General features: G+C 48.6%; 1 protein-coding gene across 2 annotated transcripts in view; it reads left to right on the top strand.

Moving 5' to 3' along the window:
• LOC137431869 (TGF-beta receptor type-1-like) overlaps window positions 1-20,598 on the top strand; it is a 308,951-nt gene that overhangs the window by 232,593 nt on the left and 55,760 nt on the right. For both annotated transcript variants that reach the window (XM_068123659.2, XM_068123661.2), the window contains exon 5: window positions 15,625-15,792. In XM_068123659.2, the coding sequence (XP_067979760.2) occupies window positions 15,625-15,792 (168 nt within the window). The remainder of the gene's footprint in view (window positions 1-15,624; window positions 15,793-20,598) is intronic.

The following is a 20,598-nucleotide window of genomic DNA, read 5'->3' as shown; positions in this document are numbered from 1 at the left end:
GGTCAGAGGCGGGTATGACGCTCAGTTGGGCGCCGGTGTCGCACAGGAAACGCCGTCCGGACGCTTTATCCGTGATGAACAGTAAGTTGCCCGTGTGGCCGGCGCTCATGGCTGGTAATGAACGCCGGCCCGGCCGTTTCCCGGCCTGCCGAAGGTGCACGGGGGTCGGCATGTCCGGGCCTTCTGTCCGAACCTGGCATGATAGTAACACCACGCTTGGTCAGGTGGAGGCCCCGGTCGTCGTGCTGGAGGTGGTCGGCTCGGTGTAGCGGCCGCCAATTGCGTCGGCAGTTCGGCCGTCGACCGTGCCGGGTGCTCGGGCGCCATGGGTGTTGCGTTGGACGGCGGTGGGTCCCATGTCGCCGCTGCGATGCGCTGTCCTGCGGCGGAGATCTTGTCGGCTTCTCTGGCAAGGGCCCGGGGATCTGTGATCGTCGTGCTTGCCAGGGCGAGGCGTACCGGGTTAGGCAGCTGACGGAGGAACAGCTCCCGGAACAGGAATGCCGGAGAGTGCTCGCCGAGCAGTGAAAGCATGTAGTCCATTCGCTCGGAAGGGCGCGTGTCGCCGAGCTCAGGCAGTTCGAGCAGGCGCCGTGCGCGTTCCGCCGATGGGAGGGCGAAAGCATCGAGGAGAAGCTTCTTAATCGCGCCGTATTTGTCAGCGGCTGGCGGGCTCTCGAGGAGGCTCAGGGCGCGGGCCGCGGTAGCCGAACCGAGCGCAGCTACCACATGGTGGAAGCGGGTGTCGTCGGCCGTGATGCCTCGCAGGGCGAACAGGGACTCCGCCTGTGCGAACCAAACCGCCGCGTGAGCCTCCCAGAAGGTAGGCAGTTTAAGGGCGACTGCCGTGTCCATGTCGATAGGTCACCAATGAAGGAGCTGGGGCTCCCACGTCGATCGGAAGAATGGACGCGACAAAAAGCTGGAATTCATCCGAGTTGCTTTAATCAAATCAAACACTCAGGCACTCTGAAAACCCGTTTATCGGGCAGCAATATATATACCAATTATCCCGGAGCGTTTGCCCAGGCCCGGCGCCAGGGGGCGTGGCCCAGCGTCCTGGCTGCGGCCTGGCAAGTTGAGGGCGAGCCTGCCCGGGCGTCCTGGACGAGCCCGGCATGGTGATCGCTCCGCGTCCTTGATAGGTGCAAGGCGATTGTGAAAACCCAGCGGCAGCCGCTACAATAACTTGGATAGCTTGGATGCTGTCTGATAACTTGGATAACTTGGATAGCTTGGATGCTGTCTGATAACTTGGATAACTTGGATAGCTTGGATAGCTTGGATGCTGTCTGATAACTTGGATCATTTGCATAACTTGGATGCTGTCTGATAACTTGGATAGCTTGGATAGCTTGGATGTTGTCTGATAACTTGAATAACTTGGATAGCTTGGATAGCTTGGATAGCTTGGATGCTGTCTGATAACTTGGATAACTTGGATGCTGTCTGATAACTTGGATGCTGTCTGATAACTTGGATAACTTGGATAGCTTGGATGTTGTCTGATAACTTGAATAACTTGGATAGCTTGGATAGCTTGGATGCTGTCTGATAACTTGGATGCTGTCTGATAACTTGGATGCTGTCTGATAACTTGGATAACTTGGATAGCTTGGATGCTGTCTGATAACTTGGATAACTTGGATAACTTGGATAGCTTGGATAGCTTGGATAGCTTGGATGCTGTCTGATAACTTGGATCATTTGCATAACTTGGATGCTGTCTGATAACTTGGATAGCTTGGATAGCTTGGATAGCTTGGATAGCCTGGATGCTGTCTGATAACCTGGATGCTGTCTGATAACTTGGATAACTTGGATGCTGTCCGATAACTTGGATAACTTGGATAGCTTGGATAGCTTGGATAGCTTGGATAACTTGGATAACCTGGATAGCTTGGATACTGTCTGATAACTTGGATAGCTTGGATACCTTGGATGCTGTCTGATAACTTGGATAACGTGGATGCTGTCTGATAACTTGGATGGCTTGGATACCTTGGATGCTGTCTGATAACTTGGATAACGTGGATGCTGTCTGATAACTTGGATGATTAACTTGGATAGCTTGGATAGCTTTGATGATTAACTTGGATAGCTTGGATAGCTTTGATGATTAACTTGGATAGCTTGGATAGCTTTGATGATTAACTTGGATAGCTTGGATAGCTTTGATGATTAACTTGGATGCTGTCTGATAACTTGGATGATTAATTTGAATGCTGTCTGATAACTTGGATGATTAACTTGGATGCTGTCTGATAACTTGGATGATTAACTTGAATGCTGTCTGATAACTTGGATGATTAACGTGGATGCTGTCTGATAACTTGGATGGCTTGGATACCTTGGATGCTGTCTGATAACTTGGATAACGTGGATGCTGTCTGATAACTTGGATGATTAACTTGGATAGCTTGGATAGCTTTGATGATTAACTTGGATAGCTTGGATAGCTTTGATGATTAACTTGGATAGCTTGGATAGCTTTGATGATTAACTTGGATAGCTTGGATAGCTTTGATGATTAACTTGGATGCTGTCTGATAACTTGGATGATTAACTTGAATGCTGTCTGATAACTTGGATGATTAACTTGGATGCTGTCTGATAACTTGGATGATTAACTTGAATGCTGTCTGATAACTTGGATGATTAACTTGAATGCTGTCTGATAACTTGGATGATTAACTTGAATGCTGTCTGATAACTTGGATGATTAACTTGGATGCTGTCTGATAACTTGGATGATTAACTTGGATGCTGTCTGATAACTTGGATGATTAACTTGGATGCTGTCTGATAACTTGGATGATTAACTTGGATGCTGTCTGATAACTTGGATGATTAACTTGGATGCTGTCTGATAACTTGGATGATTAACTTGGATGCTGCCCGATCCAGATCGACCCGATGATAGAGTGTACATTCAAAGTTAAACACAATCAACCAAATGTTTTATTGGACCACATTGTCTAGCCGTTTCTAAGGCTGACTGGGTACACTAGACTAGTCATTGTGGCCTTGCGGCACATCTCAAACTATGGGATGTGTGGGATCATACATATACAGGAATGGACAGAGATAACTTAGACATAATCCACATTGAAGGTACAAAATTCACTTGCGCTTAGCTTTATAAAAATGTTTTTGCTCCATTTACCAACATCGTCGAACTGTACTTAAGGCTGCTTGAAGGTGTAATACTAAGGTTTATCTGTGTGTGGACTGACTGATTGACACACACACACACACACACACACACACACACACACACACACACACACACACACACACACACACACACACACACACACACACACACACACACACACACACACACTTCTCTCTCTCTCTCTCTCTCTCTCTCTCTCTCTCTCTCTCTCTCTCCTCCCACTTTGCACAGCTGCCGCTCGCTTAGCACGCACGTGCGATTGCCAGGTCTGTTGCTCAGTCACTGCCGGTACGTGCTGTGTCTCGTGTTGCTTTTTCCTTTCTTCCTACCTTTTGGTCCTTTCTGCTGTCCGAGTGTCGGTGTCCCTTTCTATCGTCTTGTCTACTGAGCGAGAGAGGGAGAGACAGCGCGGTTAAAGTTACCCGCTTTAGGTGGTTAACGGGATTTATTTATTTATTTCCCAGTTATTGTTGTTGTTGTTTATTTTCATTTATTTCGGCTTTATAAACCTTTGTACCATTTATTGGTTATTTTTTTCGTTTAGTTACTTCAAATGGCTAGCAAGAATAGTCGAAGTAATGCCGGTCGTGACGCCGATGAGGGGTTAACAGATGAACACGGCATGTGTTTTGTCCCACCGGAAGATGTCTCGCTGGAGGAGACGCTCCTCGCAATCGGAGGATTGATCGGTTGTGAGAACATACGGGCAGCGTCCCGAATGCACCACAAGGTGGTTGTTTTCGTTTCACGTGTCCGTTTCGCGCGCATCGTCGTGCAGAACGGCCTCACCTTGGGCAATGACCAGTTTGTTCCGGTTTCGCCATGGAACACTCCGGCCTCGAAGGTAATACTATCAAACGTTCTACCGACGCTGTCTAATGAGGAAATTCTTCAGAAGCTCGGTCAGTACGGTACTGTGGTGTCGAGAATTATCCAAGCCTCCATTCGCACCACAGACGTGAAGCTTAAGCATATCGAAACGTTTAGACGGTTTTGTTATGTTGTTTTGAAGGATGGTTTGACGCAATTGAATGTCTCTCTCGTTTTTAAGTCGTCAAAACGTGAGCACAGGATTTTTGCGGCAACGGAGAGGTTGATTTGTTACGGGTGTGGTGTACATGGACACACTCGGCAGTATTGTCCTGATGGGGAGAAAACGTATGCCACAGCAGCCGGACCACCTCCCCCCGTGACCACTATGGATGATTCTATAGATGTTTCGCCTTCAGTGCGGGAATCTACATCGGACCATCAAGGTACGGCTAAGAGTGGTGCTGATGAGACCCATACGGATGTGCTTCGTGTAAGCGATGAGTCATCCAGTACAGCTGGCCATCGTGCAAACGATGAGTCAGCAAATGTAAGGGAGAAGCCTCTACCTGTAGAGGGAATGTTTTGTGAGGAGCAGCAGATTGTAGATGCGGCGTCTCGGAAAAATTTGAAACGGTCACTTGTAAGTGCGAGGAATGAGGACAAAGGTGTTAAAGTGTTGGTGGTGCAGACAGGAAGCAGTTTAAACGATTCAGACAGTCCTCCACATGAAGATCAGCAAGGTGGTGAGACTATGGCTGACATGATACCACCTGCTCAGGATGAAGGGGAACTTTTTCCTGAAGGTTGTAAATCAACCTGCGAAACCGAACAGCCTACTGATGACCATATCAATTCTAATGGGGAATGCAAAATACCCATTACTACTAATAACGACTCCTCCCCCCCCATTGCAATGATGCATGAGGATGAAGAGGATGAAGAACCTAAGGTAGATGGGGATGGAACAGGTGTTTCTGTACAGGTTCAGGAGGAACTCGTTACTAGCGTCACGGAGGGAATTCTAACTACAGAGACACTGATCGGCCATGAGGAACCAGTGGCAATGGTTGACAGGGCTCCCCCCCCTCAGGAGGAAGAGCAGCCTTTGGAGATCTCAAAAGAAAATATTGTCAGATTTTTGAAGAAAACTTTCAGACAAAGGCATGTACGAATTAAGGATCATTTTCCTAATATCCAGGCCTTCCTTGCAGCCGCAAAACCTTTGCTGCAAAGGAGTGAGCATGTGGAAATCTCCGAACCCGAATTTCAGCGGCTGAGGAAATCCATCACGAAGGCAAACAAGGAATTAATTGAGGAAGAGGACTTCACCCCCTAGAAGAATCAACCATGGAACTAAATGTTGTATCCTTAAATATAAATGGGGGTCGTGCCCCCTTACGGAGGGTGCAAACCATTCAAGCGGTTGTAAAAGAAAAGGCTGACATTATTCTCTTACAAGAGACCCACGCTACTAGTGCTCAAGTAGCCGATTGGGGGAAACTTTTTAAAGGGCAATGGTGGCTAAGTGGGTTCCCTACACCTCGGGCCGGTGTTGCCATTTGCCTAAGTCACAAGATTTGTGCTCAACAGGTTTCATTTAAAGAAATCTATAAAGGGCATTTGATCTCCGTAGATTTTCTTTATAATACCCAAAAGATTATCGTAGTGAATGTTTATGCACCGTGTGACCCAATGGAGAGGAAAATTTTCTTTTCCACTCTGCGGGATTTTGTAAAAACTCTGGACCCAACAGCCTTTATCTGTATCGCGGGAGATTTTAATTGCACAACTTGTCCGTCAATTGATAGGAATGGTCATGAGCCTCATGTTGCCTCTACGAAAGCTCTAGAGGACACCATCAACATCTTTCGGTTTAAGGATGTGTGGAGATCACAACACCCACTCTCACGCTGTTATACATGGTGTAGATGCAATGATGGTATTATGTCAATGGCAAGGCTGGACAGATTCTATGTGAACAAGCCAATGTTGAATGTGGTGTCTGTCTCCAAAATTTTACCAACTGGATTCACAGACCACAGTTTAATCTCAATGTCCTTTAAGTTACCCTTTCCACCCGGTGGTAGTGCTTACTGGTCTTTGAATACTCGTCTCTTACATGACAAGGAATTTAATGAGGCCTTTCACGTCGTGTGGGAGAAAATTCGCTCCTCCAGACCTGAGTATGATAGTCTCCGGCTGTGGTGGGACATTGCAAAATCCCAAATTAAGAATTTCTGTCAACAATACAGTGCATACACCACCAAAATCCAATCAATATCAATAGATCAGTTAAAATCTGAAATTATATCGTTAGAACAGAATGTTGACGAGGTTGGGAGAGGTGCACGTGACCAACTAATATGGGCAAAGAAAGCAGTGCTGGAGGAAGCGGTACGGCAACGGGCGATGGGTGCCTTGGTCCGAATGCGAATGAGCTATTTAACTCTGGACATGCCAAACAAAGAGTTCTTTAAGTTAGAGTCTTCCCTCAAAAGGTCACAACAAATTCATACTTTACTCACTCCCAATGGGTCGCTGGTGACCTCTCAGCAGGCGATCAGGTGTACTCTGAAAGGGTTCTATTCTAACTTGTATTCTCCTCAGAACGTGGACAATGAGGTGATACGAGAGTTAACTGCTGGGCTTCCGAGTGTCGAGGAGGATGAGCGATGCATGCTCGATTCCCCAATTTCGGCTGATGAACTTGAAGCAGCTGTGCGGAGCCTGAAAGATGGGAAAGCTTCTGGAATAGATGGCCTGCCCACAGAATTCTACAAGACCTTCTGGGCCCTTGTGGGACCTGACTTACTCGATGTACTCGATGAAAGCATACGTGTCGGAGAACTTCCAATGTCTTGTAGACGAGCAGTCGTTTGTTTGCTACCAAAAGCTGGGAATCTTCAACTGGTTGATAACTGGCGACCTGTCTCCTTATTGTGTGTTGATTACAAGATTTTCTCTAAAGTACTTGCTAATCGTATGAAGACTGTGATCAGTTCAGTTATACACCCGGACCAGACCTACTGTGTGCCTGGAAAATCTATTTATGATAATATTTTTTTGGTAAGAGATATTATTTCATGCAATAAGTTCCTGCGTGACGATTTTGGGTTGCTGTTTCTTGATCAAACTAAGGCCTTCGATCGTGTTGACCACAAGTACCTTTTTTCTGTCCTGAAAGGAATGGGGTTTGGTGAAACTTTCACCTCTTATGTGAAACTCCTGTATACTAATACTCAATGTATGATGAAGATCAACAATAGGTTATGCTCTCCCTTTCCTTTCCAACGGGGTATTCGCCAAGGTTGCCCCCTCTCTGGGCTTCTATATATAGTCGCCCTTGAACCACTCCTTCGGTCTATTAGACAGCAAATACCTCAGGGAATGAGAAGTATAGAAGGAGCAGAATTTGTGCAGACGGCTTATGCTGATGATGTCTGTGTTTTGATTAGAAGCTCCAATGATGTCTCTGCTTTACAACGTTGTATGCGAGATTTCTCTGCAGCCTCTTCCGGTGGGATCAATTGGAATAAAAGTACAGCATTATGGTGTGGCAAAGGCAATCTCTCTTGTGTATCACCACCCTCACTCCCACACAACCTGGTCTGGAGAACGGACGGGGTTAAATATCTTGGAGTGCATATCGGTAATCGTGAAACAGAAATGAAAAATTGGGAAGGAGTGTTGGAGCAAATTATGCACAGATTGAAAGCATGGGAAGGACTGCTGAGGTCCATCTCCTATCGAGGCCGTACCCTTGTCATAAACAATCTGGTTGCAACAAAATTATGGCACAGAATTATTGCTTTACAGCCATCAAACCAACTAATTATGGCTACTCAGCGAATGCTAGTAAACTTCTTTTGGAGTGGCTACCATTGGCTGAGGCCTGAGATATTGTACTACCCCCGGACGGAAGGTGGCCAGGGCATTATTGATATCTCTGGTCGGGTTGTGGCCTTTCGGCTGCAGTCTCTGCAGAGACTACTGTTCGCTGAACAGCTGCCCTGGCGGCCCTTTGCATTTTTTCTGTTACAACAGGCTGGTAGACTGAGATATGATCGGCAGCTTCTTTTGATAGACCTCGAGCATATAAACTTTGCCTCTCTTCCGAGATTCTATCAGAGTTTATTGGACACTTGGAAAAGGTTTGACGTCCACCGCTTCCTTGAGGGCTATAATTGTCGAATGTTCCTTCAAGAACCCCTTTTCTTCAATAACTTTTTTCCTGGTATCCCTCATAGCCATGCCCTGATTAAAAAATTTATCCAAGGAGGGATTAACAAAGTATGTGATCTGAGAGATTCATCTGGAGTTAAGTGGAAACCTGCTGGTTTGGTGGCAACCTCAGTTGGATCTCGGTCTGTCCGACTTGTAGACCAAGTTGTACGTATAGTCATAAGAAAATTTAGACAGCTAAACATCGGCTGGGAAGGTGTTGGTAACATTGAGGACTTTCGGTTAGGTTTCCCTGAAATCAAAGTGCTCCTTTCGTCTTCTCTTCAGCCGGAGATTGAACATACCCCCCCCTTTTCATCTTGTAACTAAGATTGGAATCCGTGATCTCTCTCGACAAAATAAGAATGTACCCCTCTCTGGGAGAACACGAGTAGCTTTGTGGTCAGAGCGGTTAGGGTTGGGGTCTCCCTCTACCCCCCTTTGGCCTCACATGTACACCTTACCAATACATGGTGTGTTAGCGGACATACAATGGAGGTTAGCACACTGGGCGCTTCCCTCCAATATTTTTGTCCACCGTATTAACAGCTCACTGCCGGAAACTTGTCCTTTCTGTGACCAGAAGGAGGATTTGTTTCATGCTTATGTACAGTGTCGTAGACTGACATCGCTTTTCTTGTTCCTTGAATATCTTTTTCACCAATTGTCCTTCCCTTTCAATATGCATATGTTTATATTTGGTGTGTCTTTCAGGCCCACATGTAGGGATGTGGGTGTTCTTCTCAATTTTTTGGTTGCTGTTGCAAAATATGCGATATATAAATCTCGGAAAATTAAAATAGATAACGGCTATGGCTCTGAGGCTATTTCTATTTTTAAAGGGTTTGTCTCAACACGACTCAAGCTAGAATTTGATTTCTTTGTCAGTAATGGAAACGTCCAACTTTTTGAGAGAAAGTGGTGTATTGGCAATGTTCTGTGCTCAGTCGATGATTCAAAAGTGGTAATTACTTTATAATTCCTGATTGATTTGACTTTTTTCTTTGGAACTGATTGCTTGCATATATGTTTCTTCCTGTGTCCTTGAATACATTTTCTCTCTCTCTCTCTTAGTTTTTCGCTTAATTTGCTCAATATATATTTTTTGTATATTTGCTGGTTTCTTTTAAATACCCTTTGCTCTTTTTGTGGTGCCTTCATGATCCTTATGCAATTTCTTTAAACTAGTTGCTGTGTTTTTTGTTTTTTTTACAACTGCTTTGTGAAATGTGTTTTTTATACAACTGCTTGTGAAATGGCTTTACATTGTTTATAATAAAAGGACACAAAAGTCAAGTCTCTCTCCCTCTCTCTCTCTCTCTCTCTCTCTCTCTCTCTCTCTCTCTCTCTCTCTCTCTCTCTCTCTCTCTCTCTCTCTCTCTCATAGCGCTGCGCCCAGTGGGTGCGGCTATTACAAGTCATACTAAAATACTCGAATTCTGGAGGAATTGACATATCCATAATTTGGGGGGAATTGACATGTCCGTAATTCTGGGGGAATTGACATATCCATAATTTGGGGGGAATTGGCATGTCCGTAATTCTGGGGGAATTGACATCCGTAATTGGGGGGAATTGACATGTCCGTAATTTGGGGGGAATTGACATATCCGTAATTTGGGGGGAATTGACATGTCCGTAATTTGGGGGGAATTGACATATCCATAATTTGGGGGGAATTGACATGTCCTTAATTCTGGGGGAATTGACATATCCGTAATTTGGGGGGAATTGACATGTCGGTAATTCTGGGGGAATTGACATATCCGTAATTTGGGGGGAATTGACATGTCCGTAATTTGGGGGGAATTGACATATCCATAATTTGGGGGGAATTCACATGTCCATAATTTGGGGGGAAATGACATATCCATAATTTGGGGGGAACTGACATGTCCGTAATTCTGGGGGAATTGACATATCCGTAATTTGGGGGGAATTGACATGTCCGTAATTCTGGGGGAATTGATATATCCGTAATTTGGGGGGAATTGACATGTCCGTAATTCTGGGGTATTTATTATATTCATATTTCTGGAGGAATTGTGCTATCCGTAATTCTGGGGGAATTGACATATCCATAATTTGGGGGGAATTGACATGTCCATAATTCTGGGGTATTTATTATATTGTGGTGCTGTGCACACACGACTCGATTGCCAGAGAGGTGGCCACAACGCGTTGGTACAAACAAAGAGTCTTTATTAAGAGCTCACACTTCAGCACTGGGCGGGCTGCAGCTTAGAGCCCGCATACATGTCCCGAGGCCACGCCTTGCCCCCGGGCGTGGCCGATCGGTCGAAAGGCGGGGCATGCATTTTCGTTCCCCGCCTGGATGCTCGCGCCACCCACTGGTGCGCGGAATTATTGTCCCTTGTGCCCGCCACACGCGCCCCCCCCCAGAATTCCCGCGCACCTAAAGGGTGAGTTTGCGGTGAAGCTGGATGACCCGGCCGAAACGCCCCCTGGTGATGCGTGCAGGGCTGGGGGGTAGCGGGACAGCGGGGCTGGGGGTTGCCGGGGGTCTGACCGCTGGGGGGCGGCCTCGACGCGGAGGCAGAGCTGCTTGCGGGAGGTGGTCCAGATTGAGGTGGGCCGGCTTGAGGCGGTCCACGGAGATACGATCCGGGGCACCGCCGATGTTGACGGTGAAATATTTGTCCCCGGTCTCCAGCACGCGGAAGGGCCCGTCGTACGGGGGCCGTAGCGTTGCCCGGTGGGTGTCGTGCCGGACGAAGACGTACTCCGCCGTGCGAAGCTCCGGGGCGACGTGGGAAGACGGGCAACGTGTGCCGTCGGCACCGGGGCGAACCTCCGGGCGGTCTCCTGCAGGGTGGAGTGCTGTTGCGCCGCGGACCAAGGAGCCATGGAGTCTGGGATAAATTCGCCCGGTACCCGCAGTGGTTGCCCGAAGACCAGCTCGGCCGAGGACACGCGCAGGTCGTCCTTGGGTGCTGTCCTGAGGCCCAGCAGGACCCAGGGGAGCCTGTCGGCCCAGCTGCCGTCGCGGAGGCTGGCCCGGAGCACGGCCTTCATCGAGCGATGAAAGCGCTCGCACAGGCCATTGGCCTGGGGGTGGTAGGCCGTGGTGCGGTGTAGTTTTACGCCGAGCCCTTGCGCCACCGCGCCCCAGAGCTCCGAGGTGAACTGGGGGCCGCGGTCGGACGAGATGTCCGAGGGGGCACGGAACCGGGCAACCCAAGTGGCGATGAAGGCTTGCGCCACATCAGCCGCAGACGTCGCCGCCAATGGGACGGCTTCCGGCCACCGTGTGGTGCGGTTCACCATGGTGAGGAGGTGGGTGAAGGTCCCACCAAGTCGACGTGCACGTGGTCGAACCGACGCTTGGGCACCGTAAACGGGGCCAACGGGGCCTGGGTGTGGCGGTGGACCTTTGCGCGCTGGCACACGAGGCACGTCCTGGCCCAGTCGCGGACGTCCTTCCTGAGGCCATGCCAGACGAACTTTGCCGCGACGAGCTTCTGGGAGGCCTTCGTGTCCGGGTGGGACAGGCCGTGGATGGCGTCGAACACCGGGCGCTGCCAGCCAGCGGGCACGATGGGGCGAGGCCGGCCGAGGGAGACGTCGCACAGGAGATCCGCGCCCGCGGCATCGAACGGCACCTCGGTGACGCGGAGGCCCGTGACGGCGGTCCGCCAGGCCTGGACGCCGGGGTCGGCAGTCTGGTCCTCCGCCACCCGGGCATAGTCGATCCCGAGGTGGACCGCGTGCGCGACGGACCGGGAAAGGCAATCCGCCACCGGGTTGTCTTTACCCGCCACGTGACGGATGTCCGTCGTATACTCGGACACGGCAGAGAGGTGACGCTGCTGCCCGGCCGACCATGGCTCGGCGACCTTGGCCATCGGGAACACAAGGGGCTTGTGGTCGACGAAAGCCGTGAACGGGCGGCCCTCCAGCAGATGGCGGAAGTGTTGGACCGCCAGGTGGAGCCCGAGCAGCTCGCGGTCGAAGGTGCTGTAGCGGCGTTCTTGCGGGCGAAGCTGCCGGCTAAAAAACGCCAGCGGCTGCCAAGCACCACGCACCCACTGCTCGTGCACTGCGCCCACTGCGTAGTCCGACGCGTCGGTGGTGAGGGCGATCGGTGCATCGGGCGCCGGGTGCGCCAGCATGGTGGCGTTGGCCAGGGCCAACTTTGCGCCCGCAAACGCCGCGGCCATCGGCTCCAACCAGGCGATGTCACCTTTGCCCGGCTTGCCCCGGAGGGCCTCGTGCAGGGGGCGGAGGAGCTGGGCGACGTGGGGCACGAAACGGTGGTAAAAATTTACCATGCCCAGGAACTCCTGGAGCCCCTTGATCGTGCGGGGTCGCGGGAAATCCCTGACCGCCTCCACCTTGGCCGGTAAAGGGACGGCCCAATGCCTGGTGATGCGGTGCCCCAAGAAGTCGATGGTGGCGACGTCGAAACGGCACTTTGCGGGGTTGATGATTAGGCCATGCTGGCCCAGGCGTTCGAAAAGCGTGCGAAGGTGGAGCAGGTGCTCCTCCCGGGACGCGCTCGCGACTAGGATGTCGTCCAGGTAGACATAGATGAAAGGTAAGTCGTGCAAGACGCTGTCCATAAGCCGTTGGAACGCCTGGGCCGCATTCTTCAACCCGAAAGGCATTCACAGGAACTCGAAGAGGCCGAAAGGGGTGATGAGGGCCGTCTTCGGGACATCGCCCGGTTGTACGGGGACCTGTTGGTAGCCCCGGATGAGGTCCACCTTGGAAAACACGGTCGTGCTTGCCAACCGGGCGGAAAAGTCCTGGATATGCGGGACCGGGTAGCGGTCGGGGGTGGTGGCATCATTGAGCCGGCGGTAATCACCGCACGGCCGCCATCCTCCGCCGGGCTTCGGCACAATGTGCAGCGGAGAGGCCCAAGCGCTGTTTGAGCGCCGCACGATACCCAGCCGTTCCAGCGTGGCGAACGCCGCCTTCGCCACGGCGAGCTTCGTGGGTTCGAGTCAGCGTGCCCGGGCGTAGACCGGCGGCCCGACCGTGGGTATATGGTGCTCCACCCCATGTTTAACGGCCACCCCTGAGAAGGTGGGCCGCGTGAGGGCCGGGAAACTGGCTAGGAGGCGGGTAAAGTCGTCCGCTGCCGGAAGCTTGCAAACTAAACACGCCGGGACGGAACATTTCAGCAAGCCGCTTGGCAAGTCGCTCGGTGAGCCGCTCAGTGAGTTGCTCAGCGAACAAGCGAGCAAGCTGAAGGTTTCGGCCTGGACGAGACGTCCGCGCTTAACGTCGACCAACAAGCCATGCGCACATAGGAAGTCCGCACCGAGCAGGGCCATTGCACGCTGGCGGTGACGAACGACCATTGAAAGCGCTGCCCTACGAACCGCAGTGAGAGGCAACGTTTCCTGAATGTGCGGATGGGTGTACCGTTGGCGGCAAGCAAAGCGGGGCCCCGGCCAGCGGCTTGCTTGTCGGACGCGGAGGCAGGGAGGACGCTTACCTGCGCTCCTGTGTCGCAAAGGAAACGGCGCCCGGACAAGGTGTCCGTGATGAACAGGAGGCTGCCGGAATGGGCGACGCTCAGGGCCGCAAATGAGCGCCGGCCCGGTCGTTTCCCGACCCGTCAAAAGAGCACGGCGGGCGACACGTTTTAACCTTGCGGCCGAAGCTGGCGTGGTAGTAGCACCAGGTTTGCGGCGGTGACGGCCGCGGCGGCCGTGGTGGTGGCGGCGGCGGTAGTGGGCGGGGCGCAGCAGCGGCCACGAGGGAAGCCGGGGGCGCTGTAGCCTCTGCCCCGGGATCCACTACGGCAGCACCGTAAACCGACCACGTGTCGCAGGCCGCGAAAAACTTGTCGGCCTCTCCGGCCAGGGCGCGGGGTTCCGTGATGTTGGAACCGGCCAGCGTGAGGCGCACCTGTATCGGTAGCTGGCGGAGGAAAAGTGCGCGGAACAAGAAATCCGGGCGCTGGTCTCCAAGCAGCGACAGCATGAAATCCATCCGGACGGATGGTCGTGTGTCGCCGAGGGCGGGAAGGTCCAGGAGGCGGTCGGCCCGTTCGATCTCCGTGAGCCCGAACGTGGCGAGGAGGAGACGTTTGAGCGCCTCGTACTTGTGGTCGCCGGTGGCTGCCGAAGGATGGACATGACTCGGGCGGCAGTGCCGGGCCCGAGGGGGGCGACCACGTGGTAGTACCGGGTCTCGTCCACCGTGATGCCCGGAGCTGAAATTGAGCTTCGGCCTGCACAAACCAAACGTCGGCTTGCGCTTTTTTTTTTTTTTTTTTTTTTTTTTTTTGTATACAAGATCGAGGCTCGTGAAAGAGCGAACATTAATCACACAGAAAGACAAACAGACACATAAAACAAATAACATCGGGAGCGGTAGACAAGATGGGGAGAGAGGGGGAAGGACACAAACACAACATTTGAGAGCAGGGACCGAGAGACATGGAGACATCGAGAGATCTGTGGGAGGGAGAGGGCTTTGGGGGGGGAGGCATGTGAAGGGGGGGAGGCATGTGAAGGGGGGGGGGGGGTGGGAGAGGTATAAACATATGGACACTGCCAGGATTTCCAGGAAATAAGTTGGAATTTCAAACAAGGTGGATCTGGGGTGAATTAGTGGGGGTAGAAAAGATCAAGGTTATGGATGGGGGAAGATAAGAGATGGTGGTGAACACAAAATATTTTCATAATCAATTGGCGAATCGCATAACTAAAACCACTAGTGCTTCATCCGAAGATGTATCTTTTAGAAATTTAATTAAACAAGTCATTTTAAAAAAATCAAATAATTAATTGATTACTCAATCCCAAAACTCCGGGAGTTTGATTGCGACGGCGTTGGTAGCCATGGCGCGTTCGGGGGTCAGCAACGGCTGAACCAATCGGGGTCGCCAGTGTGGTGCTGTGCACACACGACTCGATTGCCAGAGAGGTAGGCCACAACGCGTTGGTACAAACAAAGAGTCTTTATTAAGAGCTCGCACTTCAGTACTGGGCGGGCTCGAGCTTAGAGCCCGCATATATGTCCCGAGGCCACGCCTTGCCCCCGGGCGTGGCCGATCGGTCGAAAGGCGGGGCATGCATTTTCGTTCCCCGCCTGGACGCTCGCGCCACCCACTGGTGCGCGGAATTATTGTCCCTTGTGCCCGCCACAATATTCATATTTCTGTGGGAATGATGCTATCCGTAATTCTGGGGTATTTATTATATTCATATTTCTGTGGGAATTATGCTATCCGTAATTCTGGGGGAATTGACATATCCATAATTTGGGGGGATTTTGTTGTTTGTAATTCTGGGGGGATTATCCCATCCATAATAAATAATTATTCTCTAGTTGTGAAAAATTTATCAGTACATTTAAATTGAGATAATTTGTTGTCAAATGCCTTAACTTGCAAGAAAGAAAATCTCAAATGTACCTTTCTCATGTTGCAGATAATGGCACGTGGACACAACTGTGGCTCGTGTCAGATTATCATGAGCATGGATCCTTGTTTGACTACCTGAATCGATACACGGTACCTACAGAGGGAGTAGTCAAACTTGCACTGTCGATTACCAGTGGTTTAGCACATCTGCACATGGAGATTGTTGGCACACAAGGTGAGTTCTTTTTTTCTTTCCCCTCATGTGTGTGTGTGTTAAATATTCATATGGTATACTGTAGAATGTAGATAATATATTGGGCACTCAGTCTAACAGTTCCCCCGATTCTTCCCCAACTCACCCGATTCCACCCAAACGTTGGCCAAATCGCGCTATGCTAAATCAATGATGGAAAGGACACAACGACTGGGATAGATGAAACGACGCAAGGGGTACAGTTCTCAAGACCTCCGGAGGAGGATATAATTACAGTGGTGGAGAAAAGGCACTCAGTACAATGGGCACTCAGTCTGCTAATATGTATGTATATATATATATATATATATATATATATATATACATATATATATATATATATATATATATATATATATATATATATTTATATATATATATATATATATATATATATATATATATATATATATATATATATATTTCACATTTCACAAACCTGTGCCCCCCTGGGGCCGGTCCGCCGCTTCCATTGGGTGTGGGGGTTACCGGGCTCCGCCCTTGACGAGGAGCTGACAGGGAGCCCCTATTTGGTAACCCCGTCGAGCACATGTTCGATGGCGGCTCGTTGGGAAGGCCTCGTGCCCTCCCAACACCCCCTACCAACCAAGCCGGAGTGAGGACGCGCACTCCCTGTGCACGCCGCTGCCGTTGCTGTTGTTGTTGTTGTTGTTGTTGCTGAACCGTGAGGAAGAGCTGCGGGGAGGTATTGGGAGGTCCTAAACTTCCTAACGGTGCCATACAATCACATTCTGGTGCAACGAAGGGTCAGAATTAATGGAAACGAGTCCTTAACTGACATAGACTAAGAATAACTAGCAAGATGTCCTATAGTTGTCTTACATGAGATGCGGTGAACCTGGGCACGACATTTAATGGGGGAAATAGGGGGAGGTCGGGTCTACAGAGTGTTGTTTACAGAAAATGGGACTAGGGAATGGGGGATTGGGGATAGTTGGGAAGTATTGAGGAAATAGGGGAATATTTACAAGCGGATATGGATGGATGCAAATCCCATATCCGCAACACTATATATATATATATATATATATATATATATATATATATATATATATATATATATATATACTGAAACGCAAAAGAAACTTACCACCTTTAAAACCTTTAAATATCAACAATAACATTGCGTGTAGTAAATGTGTGAACTTATTTGTGGACAATAGTGTCCTCACTGTCAGAAAAAATGGTCACGGATGGTCAATTGAACCTTCAATGGTCACTTCATAGCACAGCTGATAAACAGCCGTTTTGACTGTCAGTGATTAGCCAAGGGGTACGGGATAATTTTAATGAGCTGCACGTGATGTCTTGATATTGGCTTTAAAAAGGCCAGTGCAAAATGGGCATTTCAATCAACATGCCACGATTGTCAAGGGATCAACGGCAGCGTGCCCTGGGCATGCTGCAAGGCGGACTGAGCTACCGTGAGGTGGCACGTCGCCTTGGCTGTTCACACCAGACGATATCGGCACTGGTGGACAGAGACACCCTCCACAACTCTGCAGATGACAGACCTCGACCAGGGAGGCCAAGAGTCACCACTGCAAGGCAGGACAGGCAGATGGTCCGAAGTCACCTGCGGGATCAATTCCGTCCAGCATCCCGCACTGTGGCAGAAACTCCGGGGCGTGCAAACCCACGGATCTCCAATGATACTGCACGAAGACGACTGCATGACTATTGCAGTCATGCAAGAAACTTACCACTTGTTTGAAATGTAATAAAATGGTAACAGTTCAAAATAAAACAAACCAACAATTGCTAATTGAAACATTGGCATTTTATTGATGACATGTCAAGTTTTTGACCAAGATACACCATCTCATCAGTTTGTTCTACAGTACAGAACAGCACAGGGTGCAATGTCAGTCCCCTTTCAATAGCGTGTGTGGCCACCATTGTTTTGGATACAGGCAGTGCATCATCGGCGTATACTGCCTACCAGTCTTTGGATGGATTGCTGCTGGATTCTGTCCCACTCAGTCCTCAATGTCTGAAGCAGCTCTGCCCGTGTCCTGGCCCTGCCAACTACGTGTCTCCCAAGCTCATCCCACAGGTGCTCTATGGGATTCAGGTCAGGGGAGAGCGCAGGCCACTGCATGGTGTTGATGTTCTCACCTTGGAGAAATGCAGTGGTAAAGCGAGCAGCATGGGGATGAGCGTTGTCATGCTGAAAGGTTCTCAGTTCTGGGTGGTCTAGCAGGAATGGCAGCAGATGGGGTCGCAGGATGTTATCCACATACCGCTGGGCGTTAACATTCCCATCCACAACCACCAGTGGCGTCCTGTACCGGCCTGATGGCGGCCTACACCATCACACTTGGGCCACCCCACCTGTTGGCTTGACGCACGCAACAATCGGCATATCGCTCGCCAGTTCTTCTCCAGACACGCTCACGCCCATCAGGACTGTCCACACAGAACCTTGACTCATCGCTGAAAGCGACCTCGTTCCACTGCGCCAAGGTCCACCGCTGATGTTGCTGGCACCATCTCTGTCGGTTGCGGCGATGGGCAGCCGTCATCACAGGGCCTCTGTATGGTCTTCTGGCAGTCAGACCATAGTCATGCAGTCGTCTTCGTGCAGTATCATTGGAGATCCGTGGGTTTGCACGCCCCGGAGTTTCTGCCGCAGTGCGGGATGCTGGACGGAATCGATCCCGCAGGTGACTTCGGACCATCTGCCTGTCCTGCCTTGCAGTGGTGACTCTTGGCCTCCCTGATCGAGGTCTGTCATCTGCAGAGTTGTGGAGGGTGTCTCTGTCCACCAGGGCCGATATCGTCTGGTGTGAACAGCCAAGGCGACGTGCCACCTCACGGTAGCTCAGTCCACCTTGCAGCATGCCAAGGGCACGCTGCCAATGATCCCTTGACAATCGTGGCATGTTGATTGAAATGCCCATTTTGCACTGGCCTTTTTAAAGCCAATATCAAGACATCACGTGCAGCTCATTAAAATCATCCCGTACCCCTTGGCTAATCACTGACAGTCAAAATGGCTATTCAAGAGCTGTGCTATGAAGTGACCATTGAAGGTTCAAGTGACCATCCGTGACCGTTTTGTCTGACAGTGAGGCCACCATTGTCCACAAATAAGTTCACACATTTACTACACGCAGTGTTATTGTTGATATTTAAAGGTTTCAAAGGTGGTAAGTTTATTTTGCGTTTCAGTATATATATATATATATATATATATATATATATATATATATATATATATATATATATATATATATATATATATATATATGTATATATGTATATATATATATATATATATATTATATATATATATATATATATATATATATATATATATATATGTGTGTATATATATATGTATATATGTATATATATATATATATATATATATATATATATATATATATATATATATATATGTGTGTATATATATGTATATATGTATATATATATGTATATATGTATATATGTATATATATATATATATATATATATATATATATATATATATATATATATATATATATATATATGTATATATATATATATATATATATATATATATATATATATATATATGTATATATATATATATATATATATATATGTATATATATATATACTAGCTTGGCTTGGCTCGCTACGCTCGCCTCACCAAGCGTCGTTACTGAGGAACGGGCTTATTTTAGCTGAGGATAATGACTGTACCTGAGTTGCTGTGTTGTATTGATTTACAGCAATCATAATACAAACAATTATTTTGCACTAATGCATTTGTTGTGTTTGTGATATTACATTTTTATAGGCAATTTAGGTTGAAGGTTTAGGTTGAATGTTTGTTTTTTCAAGAAAGAACCCCTCAGCACATACACAGGGGAGGGGTAGGTGCAGACTGGAAGTTTGGGATGATTGCACCTCACCACCACATAATTCAAAACACCTCACCACCAAGTAATTCAAAACACCTCACCACCAAGTAATTCAAAACACCTCACTACCAAGTAATTCAAAACACCTCACCACCAAGTAATTTAAAACACCTCACAGCCAAGTAATTCAAAACACCGCACCACCACATAATTCAAAACACCTCACAGCCATAAAACACGAAATAAAAACACCTCACCACCAAGTAATTCAAAACACCTCACAGCCATAAAACACGCAATAAAAACACCTCACCACCACGAAATTAAAAACACCTCACAGCCATAAAACACGCAATAAAAACACCTCACAGCCATAAAACACGTAATAAAAACACCTCACCACCACGAAATTAAAAACACCTCACAGCCATAAAACACGCAATAAAAACACCTCACAGCCATAAAACACGTAATAAAAACACCTCACCACCACAAAATTAAAAACACCTCACAGCCATAAAACACGTAATAAAAACACCTCACCACCACAAAATTGAAAACACCTCACAGCCATAAAACACTAAATAAAAACACCTCACAGCCATAAAACACGTAATAAAAACACCTCACCACCACGAAATTAAAAACACCTCACAGCCATAAAACACGCAATAAAAACACCTCACAGCCATAAAACACGTAATAAAAACACCTCACCACCACGAAATTAAAAACACCTCACAGCCATAAAACACGTAATAAAAACACCTCACCACCACAAAATTGAAAACACCTCACAGCCATAAAACACGTAATAAAAACACCTCACCACCACGAAATTAAAAACACCTCACAGCCATAAAACACGAAATAAAAACACCTCACCACCAAGTAATTCAAAACACCTCACAGC

This window comes from Myxine glutinosa, chromosome 7, assembly GCF_964187855.1.
Source record: "Myxine glutinosa chromosome 7, kmMyxGlut1.1, whole genome shotgun sequence".
Taxonomy (NCBI): domain Eukaryota; kingdom Metazoa; phylum Chordata; class Myxini; order Myxiniformes; family Myxinidae; genus Myxine; species Myxine glutinosa.
This window is presented reverse-complemented; position numbering and strand designations above follow the sequence as displayed.